Source organism: Aplidium turbinatum, chromosome 8 (genome assembly GCF_918807975.1).
Source record: "Aplidium turbinatum chromosome 8, kaAplTurb1.1, whole genome shotgun sequence".
Taxonomy (NCBI): Eukaryota; Metazoa; Chordata; class Ascidiacea; order Aplousobranchia; family Polyclinidae; genus Aplidium; species Aplidium turbinatum.
The window spans coordinates 9,333,416-9,347,528 of NC_137479.1; the positions used below are offsets into that span (position 1 = coordinate 9,333,416).

Genomic DNA, 14,113 nt, shown 5'->3' on the forward strand with positions numbered 1-14,113 from the left:
ACGATATGATGATATACTGTAAAGGTAAGTTATCCTTTGTATTCAGCACTTAAGGTACGCAGTACGCATATTAGGGTGGAGTGAAAAAAGCTTTTTGTTCAAATCGAAAAAAACGGGGTTCTTAAATCTCGACAAATGACCTAAAACTTCATTAAAAATTGACTTTAGGGGGTTGCCCCCATTTTCCAGCCAGCAACCCCCCAATTTCTGCGCGCAAGGGGGTAAAATTTTCCATCTCGGCAACCACTGGTCGTAGAGTCATGATATATAGCTCAAAAGCTGCCAAAACATCATGTTTCTATCTGTCCTAAGAAGAAAGTTTTCTCTATTGTGAACACAAAACGAGTTATAGCCAAAAAACAATAAAACTACTAATTTTTTTCAAATTTGGCGTTATACACTACAGCTTGCAACATACAGTGCAGTTATTTACTCTCAATAAGCTAATGTGTTATTAATAAGTTAATGTTTTTATTTTTAACAGATTCGTTTGATCACTTTGCATTTTAACCCTTAGAAGGTTGGGTTCCTGGAATCTTGCTCAGTTTGAGGGGAGGCTGTCGATTCTTCTTATGCTTTGGGAATGATATCTCTGTTATTTTTTAAGGCACGGTTTCAAAATTTGGGATTCACTTTGTAAAATTATTCACGCTGAGCATATATATCCGAAAATTAAAACTATGTGAATTTTAGAACTGCTCATATACGTTGAAATGTTGAGGTGACTTATGACTTTGCGATTAAAGCAATTGTAGCTTGAGTGTACACATGATTTTTTGGTAGAGTAATGAAAACATGCATTGCAATGTTGTGATTAAATTTTTTTTACATACAGCCAATTCCCTTCACGCTGTGAAACAGTTAGGATTAACGAGACATCCTTGGGCCAAATTAATTACTTTATCCAGTTGATGGGAAAATTTTGAACAATAGAATATGAACTATTTCAGAGGATGTGCTGAGAAATGTCTTATATCTCTCAATTTATAACCTTTATTCGCTCAAAATTTCAGCTCAAGAGAGGTGAATAAAAGTTAGGAAAAGTCAAGAAATCTCGTAGTCGCAGCCTCAGTGGTTTTAGAGATACAACTGTTGATACAAAAAAGTTGAATTGACAGCCTCCCCCCAACCTTCACAGGGTTAAATAAGTCGTTTTAATTAAATTGACATACCTATTCAATTTTTTTTGTGATTATTGTGCCATCAGAAGGCCTGAATTGTCATTTTAAAAACAGAGTCTTTTAGGATTAGCAAAGCTCACACTTGAAATATTTCAACTGAAGAATTACAAATCAACAAAATTATGAAAAAACGTAAGTTTGGGAGCGACTGGGAAATGAGTTTACCACTCTTTGAGTCTCCAGCCACCCAAATATATGTCAAACACAATCTGCCTCCAGCCGTAATCAAACTCGTGCTTTGGCGCTGCAGTATTGAAAACCACGAGCAGTTCCGCTCGGCCATGTCGCTAACATGTCACACCAGGCAAAGCAACTTTTTTTTGCAAAATGAATATGAGTTCTTTGAAGTTCATCACCAAACACTTGTGATATTTTTGCACTGCTGCAATTAACATTATGCTTAATGTGAGTGCTTCATTGTGATGTTTTGAACCGATGTTAAAAGGACTGTGTTGTGAATATTTTTGTATTATGGGCCCAATCTTTGGTATTATCAGTGTGTTACTATATCTTGTGCAACATAACAGATTTTCTTATGACAGATCACAATTTGTCAGAAAAAATGCTGAATTTTAACAAAAATGTGTGTATATATATTTTGTTTTTTTGGCTATAACTAGTTTTGTATTGTAAATAGAGCAAACTTTCTTCTTAGGACAGATAGAAACATGATGTTTTGGCAGCTTTTGAGCTATATATCATGACTCTACGACCAGTGGTTGCCGAGATGGGCAATTTTACCCCCTTGCGCGCAGAAATTGGGGAGTTGCTGGCTGGAAAATGGGGGCAACCCCCTAAAGTCAATTTTTAATGAAGTTTTAGGTTATTTGTCTGAATTTAAGAACCCCGTTTTTTTCGATTTAAACAAAACTTTTTTCACTTCACCCTAATGTATATTCATGTAACAGTTGGTTTTTGACATTTTTTTTAAAGCAATGGAACAGTAAATCTTTTATATCGTGTGAAATTTCACTCCACAATTGCACACACAAGAAATGGAGTGTTTTTTTGCCAAAGTTTGTTTCATACCTGGGAAAAAAATCTGGTTTTAGCCTTATGTCTTGTATCATGTTGATGTATGTCGTCTAGTTTAACAAAGTAGCCAGAGAAACATGTTGGCAAAAAATTATTTTCGTACTTGAACATGAACTGTGTATATGCCAGGTTTGCAAGGTCACTCACTTTGGATGCAACCTAGTTCGTACCCTGAAAAGATCAAGAGAAAATTTTTTAAAAAGCCGAAGTCGCTGATTGCAGTTTCCGCAAACATTTAAAAATTTTCCCTCTGAAAAGATTGCAGGATCATCGAAAACTCTCAGGATCATTACCGGAAATTTTAAAATGTTTGCGAAACTCCGATCTCAACCCAAACCCTTTTAAAATGTTTTCGGAAACTGCAATCAGCGACTTCGGCAAACTCTTAAGATCATTACCGGAAATTTTAAAATGTTTGCGGAAACTACGGAAACTGCAATCAGCGACCTATGCTTTGTTCTATTTTTTTCTCTCGATCTTTTCAGTTTGTTTGTGGAAACTCCAATCAGCGACTTCGACTTTTTTGAATTTTTCTCTCCATCTTTTCCTAACCCTAACCCTTTTAAAATGTTTGCAGAAACTACGATCAGCGACTTTGGCTTTTTTATTTTTTTCTCTTGATCTTTTCTTAACCCTAACCCTTTAAAAATGTTTGCGGAAACTGCGATCAGCGACTTCGGCAAACTCTTAAGATCATTACCGGAAATTTTAAACTGTTTGCGGAAACTGCAGAAAAACGAAAACTGCAATCAGCGACTTCGGCTTTGTTCTATTTTTTTCTATCGATTTTTTCAGTTTGTTTGTGTGCGGAAACTCCGAACAGCAATTTCGGCTTTTTGAATTTTTTCTCTCGATCTTTTCAGGGTACGAACTGTTCAGGGTATGAACTAGGTTGCACCCACTCACTTTCAATACCTGAAATTTGCTGTACATGTAGGTCGTCGAGGTTTTCCTGTCACCATAAAAAAATCGCATACGGTACTTGTAGAAGTTTTTATCACAGGGGCCTATAGAGATTGACAAAATGAAGTTTTCCAATTGTTGAAGTGTTCTTGCCAGGGAATTATTCCATCCATGATTGATAGCATTAAGTGTCGCTAAATGAAGAGCAGTCTTTCGAAAGTGTTGCTCAAGCATACACCCTGAGAGCGGTCCCACAAATTAAAAACAAAAAGCCTTAATTATGATTAATAAAAAGCCTTCTTTTGGGCCCTAAATAATCCGTACAACAACGTTGTATTTTCCATGAAAACAGTTATGTGGATTTTATTTTAAAGCTACAGCCCTTTAATCATGTTATATATTGTACATTGTACCGTATCATAAAATTACTTCTATATACCGGTACTGTGAAAAGTTTAATGACAAGATACGTTGTAGGCCTACTATGTCGAATTTATGTTTAATGTTGGAAGTTTTTATATAATTTAACGTGGAAAGTAACCGCTCACACATCTTTGACCTATCTTTAAAATAATGTGTGTTTTATTTTTTCTTACCTTCAACCGCACTGCAGTATATATTATAACTTTGTAAATTTTATTTTGTATGTTATTCATCGCTCTGAGGATGTGCATTGTTTTGGTGCGCGAAACGTCAGTAAAACAGTAAATCAACCTGTTTATTGTTGCTTTTACATTCACTTTCATCAGATGAACAATGCAACTAGTGCTAGAAGTCCTGATGAACAGTTGAACACCCAAGCTTTCCAGTATTCGGTTTTAGTTGTACCATTTTCTTAATGCTACCACCTTCATACGTCATCTACATGTTGGTATATTAAAGCATGCGCGACTTTACGTTTCACACTTGGCGCTATGGTTGCGCAAAAAGATACGGAACCTGAGTACATTATTGAGGTCATTGTCTTGCTTTAGTAAACAAGGCAATATAGCCTCAGAGGCTATATTCACAATGTGACAGTAAATATAGCCTCAGCCAAAAACAAAATAATTCTCATTTTTCAAGAATTGATTTTTAAGTTTGACATAAAATTGAATAAATTATTTTGCTAGTTATGAGTAATTATAGTAAAAATGATGGTACTGCAAAAAAGCGATTTTGGAAACGCAACTCGTCTAAAAGTCCTGGAAGGTATGATGCCATTTTATATGACCCTTCTGATGATCCGTTAAAGGTGAAACAGGCTGTTAAAGATTTAGATAGTAATAACTATATTTGATTTATATATGATGCTCTTGGCTTACGCCGATTGAGCACTTTACTGGGGGCACCTTGCTATGCATTGCGCAAAGCTCACTACTTGCAGTTTGAGCACCTTGGCAAGGTTGGCAGTACAGTAGTACTATTTTTGGTGCTTACGTACCACAAATAGGAAAATGTCACATGGAGGTATATCCTTCATGGCCATTTCAGTGTAAACACTGCACTGACGAGACCGGAAGGTCGAACGTAGAAACGGTCACAAATATGCATATTTGTGACCACTTTTTCAAGGACCTCTGAATATTGTATTTGTTACCTTAAACAGTTATTCTTTTTATTAGAAATATATTTTCATAAGTACTCTTAAGCATGCAATAATTTGGCAGCACTGTTGTGTTGTGTGCACTAAAATTACAAGTGCGCATTTTGTGATTGCTGTTTTAATTCAAAAATGCATCCAAACACCACTATTTTTCTGGCGGAATGTTTCTGCACAATTTGTCTGATGGAACAATATGTAAAAAAACGCATAGTAAATAATACAATGACAGCAACAACATGCAGACCCTGATGAAAGCACTTCTAGTTGACATGTTTATTTTTATGCCGCTTGAAAGTCAGGACACCACTTTCGATTTTTTTTTATTATAAAAAATAGCATCTTTCTAAAATCATAATTTAAAACCAAAAAACAAGTCACAATGTTAGCGTAAAAAGATTTCAACTTACCCAAGTTATGATAACATTATTGATAAATAAACTGTTAAATGTTTTTCTCAAAATATATACAAATTTGTGAAGTGAACACAATTATGTTGATGGTCGCAAATGCGACCAATAACCTTATTTTTTGCCATAGCGTGGTTACTGGTTAAGTTTTTTTGACACAAACCAACGTACAGGAACTAGGTGAAAAATAACTAGGGATTGTCCCTAAAAATATCAAATGCTTTTCTATTGTTAAAGCCTTTGCAACATATGAAAGCTTAAACAATAGAATAATCTCAAGTCAAAGCATGGTCAAGTGCAAAAAACACAGTTTTTAATTTTCCTGGCAAAAAAAGAATTGAAAACGATACACTGGATTTTCAGGTGTTTCGTGAGACCGCGACCCCTGTGAAGGTTGCAAACCCTGGTTGAAAAGCCCTGATCTAGGGCATGTAACATCAATGGAGCTTTTTTAGTACCACAAATACCACCCATTCTTTGACTTTAAGACAGATTCAAACCGTAACGATCTTTATACACAGGCCATGACAACATGCGGCTTAAAATTTGACTGAAGGCCATGCTGTTGGTAGCCAAAATCGCTAGTTGATAGTTTAAGTATTAATTAATAAATATAGTCTTTGTGTATTTTTTTGTCTGATTGAGACTTACTTAACTGTGCTATTGTTACCATTCAAATAATGGAGTAGATTTTGGCACTTTTGCTGGAAATTCAAAAAACGTCTGAGTGACACTGCTACATAATTGAGAAAAATTTGTCATTTTTTAATGTAATAAGAGTTTTGCAGTGTTTTGAGATTCAGTGGTTACACTTTAGCACTTTGAATTCTCAAAACTATCATTTTAAAAAAATATATAAAGTAAATTAAGCTTAGATTTCAAAATCAAAATTACATCGGCCTTCAGTCAGGTCTCCAGTTTGCACGCTGTCAAGGCCTGTGTATATTGATTGCTTCAAACCAACCACATTTTTGCAAAGCTAGGAGCATTTCTTTCAGTGCTCCAGTAACCACTTCACATCTCTTGGATCATTCTACAGTTATAATAGACGATCAGGATCTTGATTTAGTCACATTATCAAAACAGTCCTAAAACTTGTCTTTTTGCATTTAAAAACTAGGCATTTATGAATTTTTTAATTTTTTCAAAACAGATTTAAAACCTAATATTAAAATGAAGAGATATTAAAACGAAATTTTCACATATATATACAGTATTTGCTTGTTGTTAGAATCAAATCATGAGAATCTTTGTTTTTTTATTTCAGCTCCATATCATCACCAAAAGGTATGAATATTGAACTGTCTCAGAATACTTCTCGTCAAAAATTGACATTCAAAGAATTTGAAGATCGCACGGAAGATGCATGGGATGCAGGAGATGATGATCTTCTGAGAACTGCACTTGCCAAGGTCGACTTTGGCGTTAGTTCTGACCAGGTAATGATGTTTTGTTATAAAAACTGTTGTTTTTAAAAAATGGTGAATTTTCTCTACCGATATAATACTGTTTCTAGTAAACATATGATACAAATGCAACAAGGAAAAGAAGAGAAAATTCACCTTTTGAAAACTTGACTGTTTTCATCTTCAATGTTATTGAATTTCGTTTTAAGAAACTGAGTATGAGTATCTAGAGATACTATTAATGAAATCTACTATCTATACTAAAGTATCTAGAGATACTAACTACTACTTTAGGCCGCTTAGCTCCCGGCGCCCATCACGGCCATGACCGCTGAGACATTACCATGCACGTCTTGCCAGGCCGAACGTTCATTCAGCATACTTAGACGGATCAAGACGTATTTGAGGTCAACAATAACCCAAACCAGACTAAACCACGTGTGTGTGCTCAACGTACACAAAGAAAAAGTCGATCGCCTCGACAGAGAAAAGCTGATCGCAGAATTTATTGCGAAAACATCAGTTCGAAAAAAATACGTTTTGTGGTTGAATTGTTGTATCTTGTGTGTTAGTTTGTTTCGCTGGTTTCAGTTGTTTCATTGGTTGTCATTTGATGTATCGTGTGTCGTAATATTCTGATATAACTGCACCCCCGGTAATTTCTAATACTCTACGCTTATGATTCTGTATATTTGGGATTGTCAGAAGAAGGTATATAGAAAGATGTATCTTTGCTTGATTCACTGTGTGATTGCATCCCAGAGATATGCAGACGTTAAATCAATGTAAGAAACAGTTGTTTTGCTGTACCTGGAGGATTTTTTATTTTGAAATGTTTTATTCACATTGTAGGCTCATGCCGCCGCTCAGACCGTGATCAATCACCATTCACAAACAAGTTCAACATCACAAAACTATCATGCCGAGTCAATTACGACCACTGCGCACAACTCATCCACTTCTGCCGCGACTGCCGTAAGAGCACCTCCTGCCATATCACCCGGTTCGACATCTTCTGCAAAGAAATTCCCAGGTGGTGCGGCACGAACTGTAGACAAATTCTCTACTCAAGATCAGAATGAATTGCTTCAGAACAATCCAACTAAAGAAACAACACATTCAGCAATGACTAACAAACCTCATGAAGTTGTAACCAGTTTAACACAAGAAGAAGCACATGCTGACAACGAGCTTAAACCGGCTAAAACTAAAATAACTCTTCTACCAACAGGTAATGCAGATTGGATTAGTACATAAAGTTAAGTTTGAAGTATCACTTGCATAAACATAATAATATTTTTCTTCAAGAAATTTTTTGGGCATTGATGTTTGTTATTTTCTGTCCGGCTTTTAAAGCGCCAAGAACAACGTATTTCTGTGGTATTGTTCAAGTATTTAATTCGCATTTGTATATGATGATACATAGAAACAAATTTTAAGGTCTGAATTGAGACCTTATTCACTTTTCCGCTCTTTGTAAGCATGTCGTCAAGTAATGACTTGCGTCAATTCACCAGAATTAGATTTATCTGCAATGGACATGCATGTAACCAGCAAAACCAACAAAAGTCATTTGAGCAAGTGTTTTTCTACCGTAAATGCAGTTCTAGAAAGTCTCCTTGCTCACCTCTCTCTGCCTTTGCATCTTCACAGACTTCATCCCAATTAGTAAATCAGTCATTGTTAACATGGATTCTACGTCTGCAGACGTGGAATCGATGTAAAAATGAATGATTTGCTGACTGGAATGATGCTTTCAGATCCAGATAGAGCCGGATCCGCTCCAAGAGCTCAAACCATAAGGATGCCTACGCAATCTACTGACCGTCACAAAGAGAAGTCGCGAATCGAAAAGTTCAAGCAATTAATCGACTCTGAATCAACAGATTTGGGTACGCAAATAGCAACACGGCCTGCACATTTATCCAATCCGTTGGTTTTTTACGTCGATTCCACATCTGCAGACTTTGAATCAAAACAATAAAAGTAATTTTTTGGTTAGAAAATGATAGAGCGAATACTGTACTTGATGAGTGTTTTTTTTTTTTAATGTAAGAAAGTTGAACGTTTCTTAATTGTAAGGAAAAATAACTTTTGAAAAAGCGTATAAAACCGTACGAGTTGTTAGTGATACGCTACGAGTAGTTAGATACTTTTGAGTCCATTTTTGAATGCGTAAACAAATCACTTTTTTTAATTGGCTCATTCTTGCTTGCTACTCTGCAATATTAAAATTATTAATGATACTTCTCACGTTTTGTTTTATTTCTCATTGATTACTTGCAGGAGCTCTTCGTGAGCTAAGTTGGCCTGGGATACCGTCCCCTGTACGGGCAGTTACCTGGCAGTTGCTATCAGTGAGTTGTTTCAACATCTATTTGTTGCATGATTAGTTTAATTTTTCATTTCGTAATGCCTTGTCGCCATTGTCCCTTGGACTCATGTGGAGGAAAGTTTATAATTAATTTAACACTCTTTACTATTATTAATGTTGTTATTACTTTGCTGTGTTGTTATCGATGTCATTTGAACTACTGATATATTTAACTTTGCTACGTACACCAGTGCAAATCCCTCACTGCTGTCGAAATGTAAACCATAGTTCTACTCTCACCAACTAAAAAATCTTAATATTCTACGTATATGATACTACTAACAATATCATACAAATAGAACAGAAGTCATATGCGGAAAGCAGAGGCAATTGTAACTTGCACTTGGCTTTAAATAGATTTTATTGTCAGTTGAATTGTATTATATATAAGTGTTATTTTCTGTCTTTTGTAATGCTTACAACGCGTTCTTTAGGGTTATCTACCAGCAAGCAAGGAGCGGAGGGAAAGTACCTTAACGAGGAAAAGAAAGGATTATTTTAAGTTTGTAGAACAATTTTACGAAGAGCGCGACCAACAATTTCAATCCACCTTTCATCAAGTAGGTATTTGTAGGTTTTCTTGCTAAAATAAATCAACAGGCTCATAAAAATACGACAGTAAAAACATGCAGCTGTTTAAATTAGAAGTCTGAAATGTATATAATACTAAGAGGATACCGTAGTACTAGAGGTCATTTCGGGATCTCTTTGTGCTCTAATTACTGCTAACGGAACGAATTGTGTAAATCTTTTTCCACACAACTTTCACCATTTATTCCCTGTTATAAAAACCGTTGTGTTAAATTCTTTGCTAAGTTAAATCCGTTTTAGCATCAAAATCTTAATAGTTTGTCCACATTTATCGTTTGTGATACAACAAACGTTCTGTGCAGCTGCATTGATCAATTAATCTTCAATGTGCTTCAGTGAATATCGTTTCTCTTAATTTTCATGTTAGATTCACATTGACATTCCGAGGACCAACCCTCTAGTTCCATTGTTTCAACAGCCTATTGTTCAAAATGTAAGTGGCCTGTTTTGCGTTGGTAGAATAGTTGTCTTTATTGTGTTTTGCCACCTATTTTCAAAACAAATATAGCTATAAACGAAATTTCGTTTATACCCAGACAGAAAAATGACGGTCTTGCTCTCTGGGATTCATCTTGGTTTGGTGCCAATGGTTTCCCCACAAGGTTGTTGGCAAAGAATTTTGTTCGCATTGTGTGACATGTTGGTTTAGCCAATGAAGTTCGCTTTTCAACCTTTGTTTTGTTTCCATTTCGGTTGAGATCCATAAACTTAAAGGTTTAGTACTTTAGCTGGTAATAGGACAACAAAGCTTATTTTCACACCGCAGACCTCACTATCAATCAATGCAGAATTTCATTCTTTTCCAATCAGCAGCCGACAGGTTATAATGGGCATGTTGTAGTTATTTGTGCGTATAACTTCTTTTCGTATTTTTTTTACACAATTTCTGAAGGGAAGTGCGATTACGACTAAACATTAACACGTCCGTGTGTAATGTGTACTTAGAAAATCATTCTTTATAGAAGTGTATGTAAGTTATGGTTCATTGGACTTCCAATAAAACCTTGACAGCTGCGAGACAAGTATGAACAAAGTGATATTGATTTTCAATAAAGCGTGCTCTTGCCGTTGATTTGAAAGAAGCCCTGTAAAGTGTACAATTTACATACAAGCTGACTTAATAATGAAACATTGATCGTCGACTTTTAGCTGCATTTATTATTGGATTCATCATGTGAAAAAAATTTAGAGACATCTTTTGACCGTCTGAACTCTCAATGCAACGATGGTCTAAAAGCTATCAAGTTGTTTCTGTACTAATTATTGTTGTGCATAGATATTCGAACGGTTGTTGTTCGTCTGGGCAGTTCGCCATCCTGCCAGTGGCTACGTGCAGGGAATCAATGACCTAGTGACGCCCTTCTTCGTTGTCTTTCTCACTGCACAGATAGGTAAGCTCTTCAACAGATGTGGCTGCATGCTCTTGGCGACAGTTAGTTTAGTTGTCTTCTTTCCATAAAGGTAAGGATTCAATTGACAAAAGCAACGGTTGGGAACTATGTGGCATGAATTAGTGGTGCGATACTGATGAGCCTAGCCTCATCTGCGAAACACGTGTCTCGCTGTTAATTCTTGCTACACTCGACTGCCGAGGATTCGAAAAACACATGTTTTTGGGAAAAGTCTTCATGGCTAGTGTGGAGGCTATACCGGTATGGTTAGCGAAACACAATGCTCGCTGTTCTATAGTGAGTAGTCAGGTGGTGCTGACGCCAGGAAGATCACTCCTTTTCAACGGCTCATGTTGAGTTGAACTAAGAGACCATGTGTGTCTAATTTGTGAGTCAGTTCTTCGAAAGACGGTAAATCAATGTAATAAAGGACTGGTTTTCTGGTTTTATTAAGATATCAATAAACGAAAATGTATAATATTCTTTAGCACTCTCATGTACAAAGTCAGTGCCAGTGGTGTTAACAATATTCCGAGCATACAATTTCTGTCTGTTGTCACAACAAACAGTAGCCTACGATCGTGTTGTGCGTTTTGTTACAATAATGCTAACAATTATTATAATAAAAAGAATAGTCGAAGTCTGAAGACTTACATCACCAGCAGATAAAAATCAAAACATCAAGTGCAGCGTGTTGAAACAAGCTGTTTGTTTAATTATTCTGTTATTTTGACCTTGTTTATTATAAAAAGAAGTAAAAGTTTTTCGCACATAGGCGAAGAATGCGATGTGGAGACGTATGAAGTGTCGGCTTTATCGGAATCGACTTTAAAAGACATGGAAGCCGATACTTTCTGGTGCCTGAGCAACCTGCTGGACGGGATACAAGACAACTACACCTTTGCACAACCTGGGGTTCAAACCAAAGTCAACAAGTTGAAAGAATTAACCAAGAGAGTTGACGGTAAAGGCAATCGCATGTAGCTTCACTGGCAAAATGTTTCGTTCTTGTCACCTGCAATTTGAACCAGCCAGAGGTCAATCCTTTTTTACATTGACTCGACGTCCTCAGACGTTGCATTAACCCAAAAAGAGCTGATCTGCTGACTGGGAATAGTTGCGTCATTTTGATGCAACTTCAACGTAGGTACAAACTAACGTGAATCAAGTTAAACGTTTTCCTGAAGCATCAGATTGATCAAAGTATTTGCGTTTTGGTTGCAGCCGAACTCCATTCTCACCTTGAAGTTGGTCAAATTGAATATTTACAGTTTTCTTTCCGTTGGATGAACAACCTTCTAATGAGAGAAATTCCTTTGAGGTAGGACTCACTCAAGCCAGTGACTTAATTTGTATCTATGAGTGCAAAGTTGTCTGCGATGTATTATTGGAATTTAGATGCAAAAGTTCATTTTTTAGTGCTGGTTTAAAACGCATGTGACACATTTTTGCCCGATATTTTTCCCAACTCAAAGACGTTTAATGGTTATTCGCAGTTGTCATTCCTGCCAATGCTGATGAATATTTGTATCTTGCACTACTGCTGGCAAATAATGGCATTTGCACCAGAGCAGCCTACCATTTCTTGATAATTTCATATTCTCCCAGGTGCACCATTCGATTGTGGGATACCTACTTAGCAGAAACCGACGGTTTTTCCGAGTTCCATCTTTACGTTTGTGCAGCCTTCTTAAAGCACTGGCGAAAACAACTGCTTTCAAAAAAAGATTTTCAGGTATCACCTGTTGTATTATTCACAAGGCCAAGATAGGCACACTATCTTTCGCAAAACAAATGCAGTCGTAGTTTTGCATAAAGTAGTTTGATTTTTCCTCACTACCAGCGGTTCAAATTTTCTTTCAACATTTTTGCCTTTGCGTTTCTTAAATATTTATTACTTGCATTTCCAGGACATTATGCTTACTATTCAAAACGTTCCCACTAATGACTGGGCAGAAGAAGAAATTAAATTGTTACTGGCCGAAGCGTTTCGTCTCAAATACACATTTGCCGGTGCTCCAAGTCACTTGCCCAACAAAAGATGATACACAAGAATGCATGGGTGCCATGCAATGAGTAAAAGATAGACACGTGTCCTATGCCAAATATATGTCGTGCTTATTAAGTGGTAAGGTCATGTCTCATGCCCTTCAAATGTTTTTTTCATATTTTGATCAGTTTTTACTCTCATTTCAACGCACATTCACTCGCCGTTTGTTTTAGAAAATTCCTAAGTTTATTCATAAACTTCTATGTACCGAAACATCCCTTATAGTGTCATCTAATCAAGGTTTAGACTCGATATCGTGGAGATGCAAGCCCAAATATACTTCCAAGCCAAATAGCCATGTTCTGTATTAAACCTGTAGCTTAGTTCTATTAAAAGCATGAGCTTAGTAAATCATGAATGTACTCTTATTGAAGTGCGTCTACAAGTCATTTAACAGGCTTTCCTAGGGTGTTTCAAAATTTCACCACTTTTAAATTTTAAAACGAGTACCTTTTTTTCTGATGGAGTTTTGGCCGCTGATTGCGAATCTGGCATTATTTTTTCATTATGACGTCATCTTGAGGGTGCCCCACGCGATTTTTCGCGTTTTTTCAATATCTCGAAAACTACTTGGGCTAGACGTATGGAATTTGTATCAAATGATGCAGAATATACGATTTCCTATCTATACTTACGAGAGTTTAAAGTCGTATCTGCTTCAGAAAAAAAGTAATTTGAGAAAAACACTTTTTTATTGTTTTGATATCCATATCGATAATCTTCGAGCTATATGACAATTACAATTGTGATTTTCGATTTTTTAGATGACATGAGTGAAATATATTTCATTAACATGAAATAAGCATTCCAATGTGTGGATGCCTCGACCATGCCGTTCCATGAAGAAATCGGCCAGGCGCTTATTTATACCAGATTTTTTCCTTGTGTTTAATGCAGTAGTATCTGACATAACTGAATATATTTTACTTAAAGTATCCTCACAAATTTTCTCGGTAACACAGTTAAAAACGGTCTGAGAAATTACCGAAATTCCTTCCAAAAAAGTTTTCACAGCTATAACTTTTTCACACTTGACTCCTGTATCCACAAATTGTCCCAAAAAGATGTACCTGTCCATTTTGTTTATGATTATTCCATCATAGAATAATTGAATTGCTTTAGCATGTTTCAGCTCTTACTCACATTGATTTAAAGCTTCAAGTCGACACTGCTCGCGCTTTCGAAGTACA

At 36.2% G+C, this 14,113-nt stretch overlaps 1 protein-coding gene across 2 annotated transcripts; it reads left to right on the forward strand.

Moving 5' to 3' along the window:
* The first annotated feature begins 4,180 nt into the window (after positions 1-4,180).
* Positions 4,181-13,913, forward strand: LOC145775988 (TBC1 domain family member 22B-like). 2 transcript variants are annotated; one of them, XM_082587399.1, is made up of 12 exons: positions 4,181-4,310; positions 6,379-6,550; positions 7,370-7,748; positions 8,278-8,409; positions 8,804-8,874; positions 9,326-9,451; positions 9,850-9,915; positions 10,759-10,873; positions 11,649-11,837; positions 12,098-12,194; positions 12,482-12,608; positions 12,784-13,913. In XM_082587399.1, exons 1-12 carry the CDS (start codon positions 4,234-4,236, stop codon positions 12,916-12,918), a joined length of 1,686 nt encoding a protein of 561 aa, XP_082443525.1. In that variant the 5' UTR covers positions 4,181-4,233; the 3' UTR covers positions 12,919-13,913. The 2 variants fall into 2 exon arrangements, with proteins under 2 accessions (XP_082443525.1, XP_082443526.1); XM_082587400.1 differs by lacking the exon at positions 4,181-4,310 and adding an exon at positions 4,342-4,353.
* Positions 13,914-14,113: the final 200 nt, after the last annotated feature.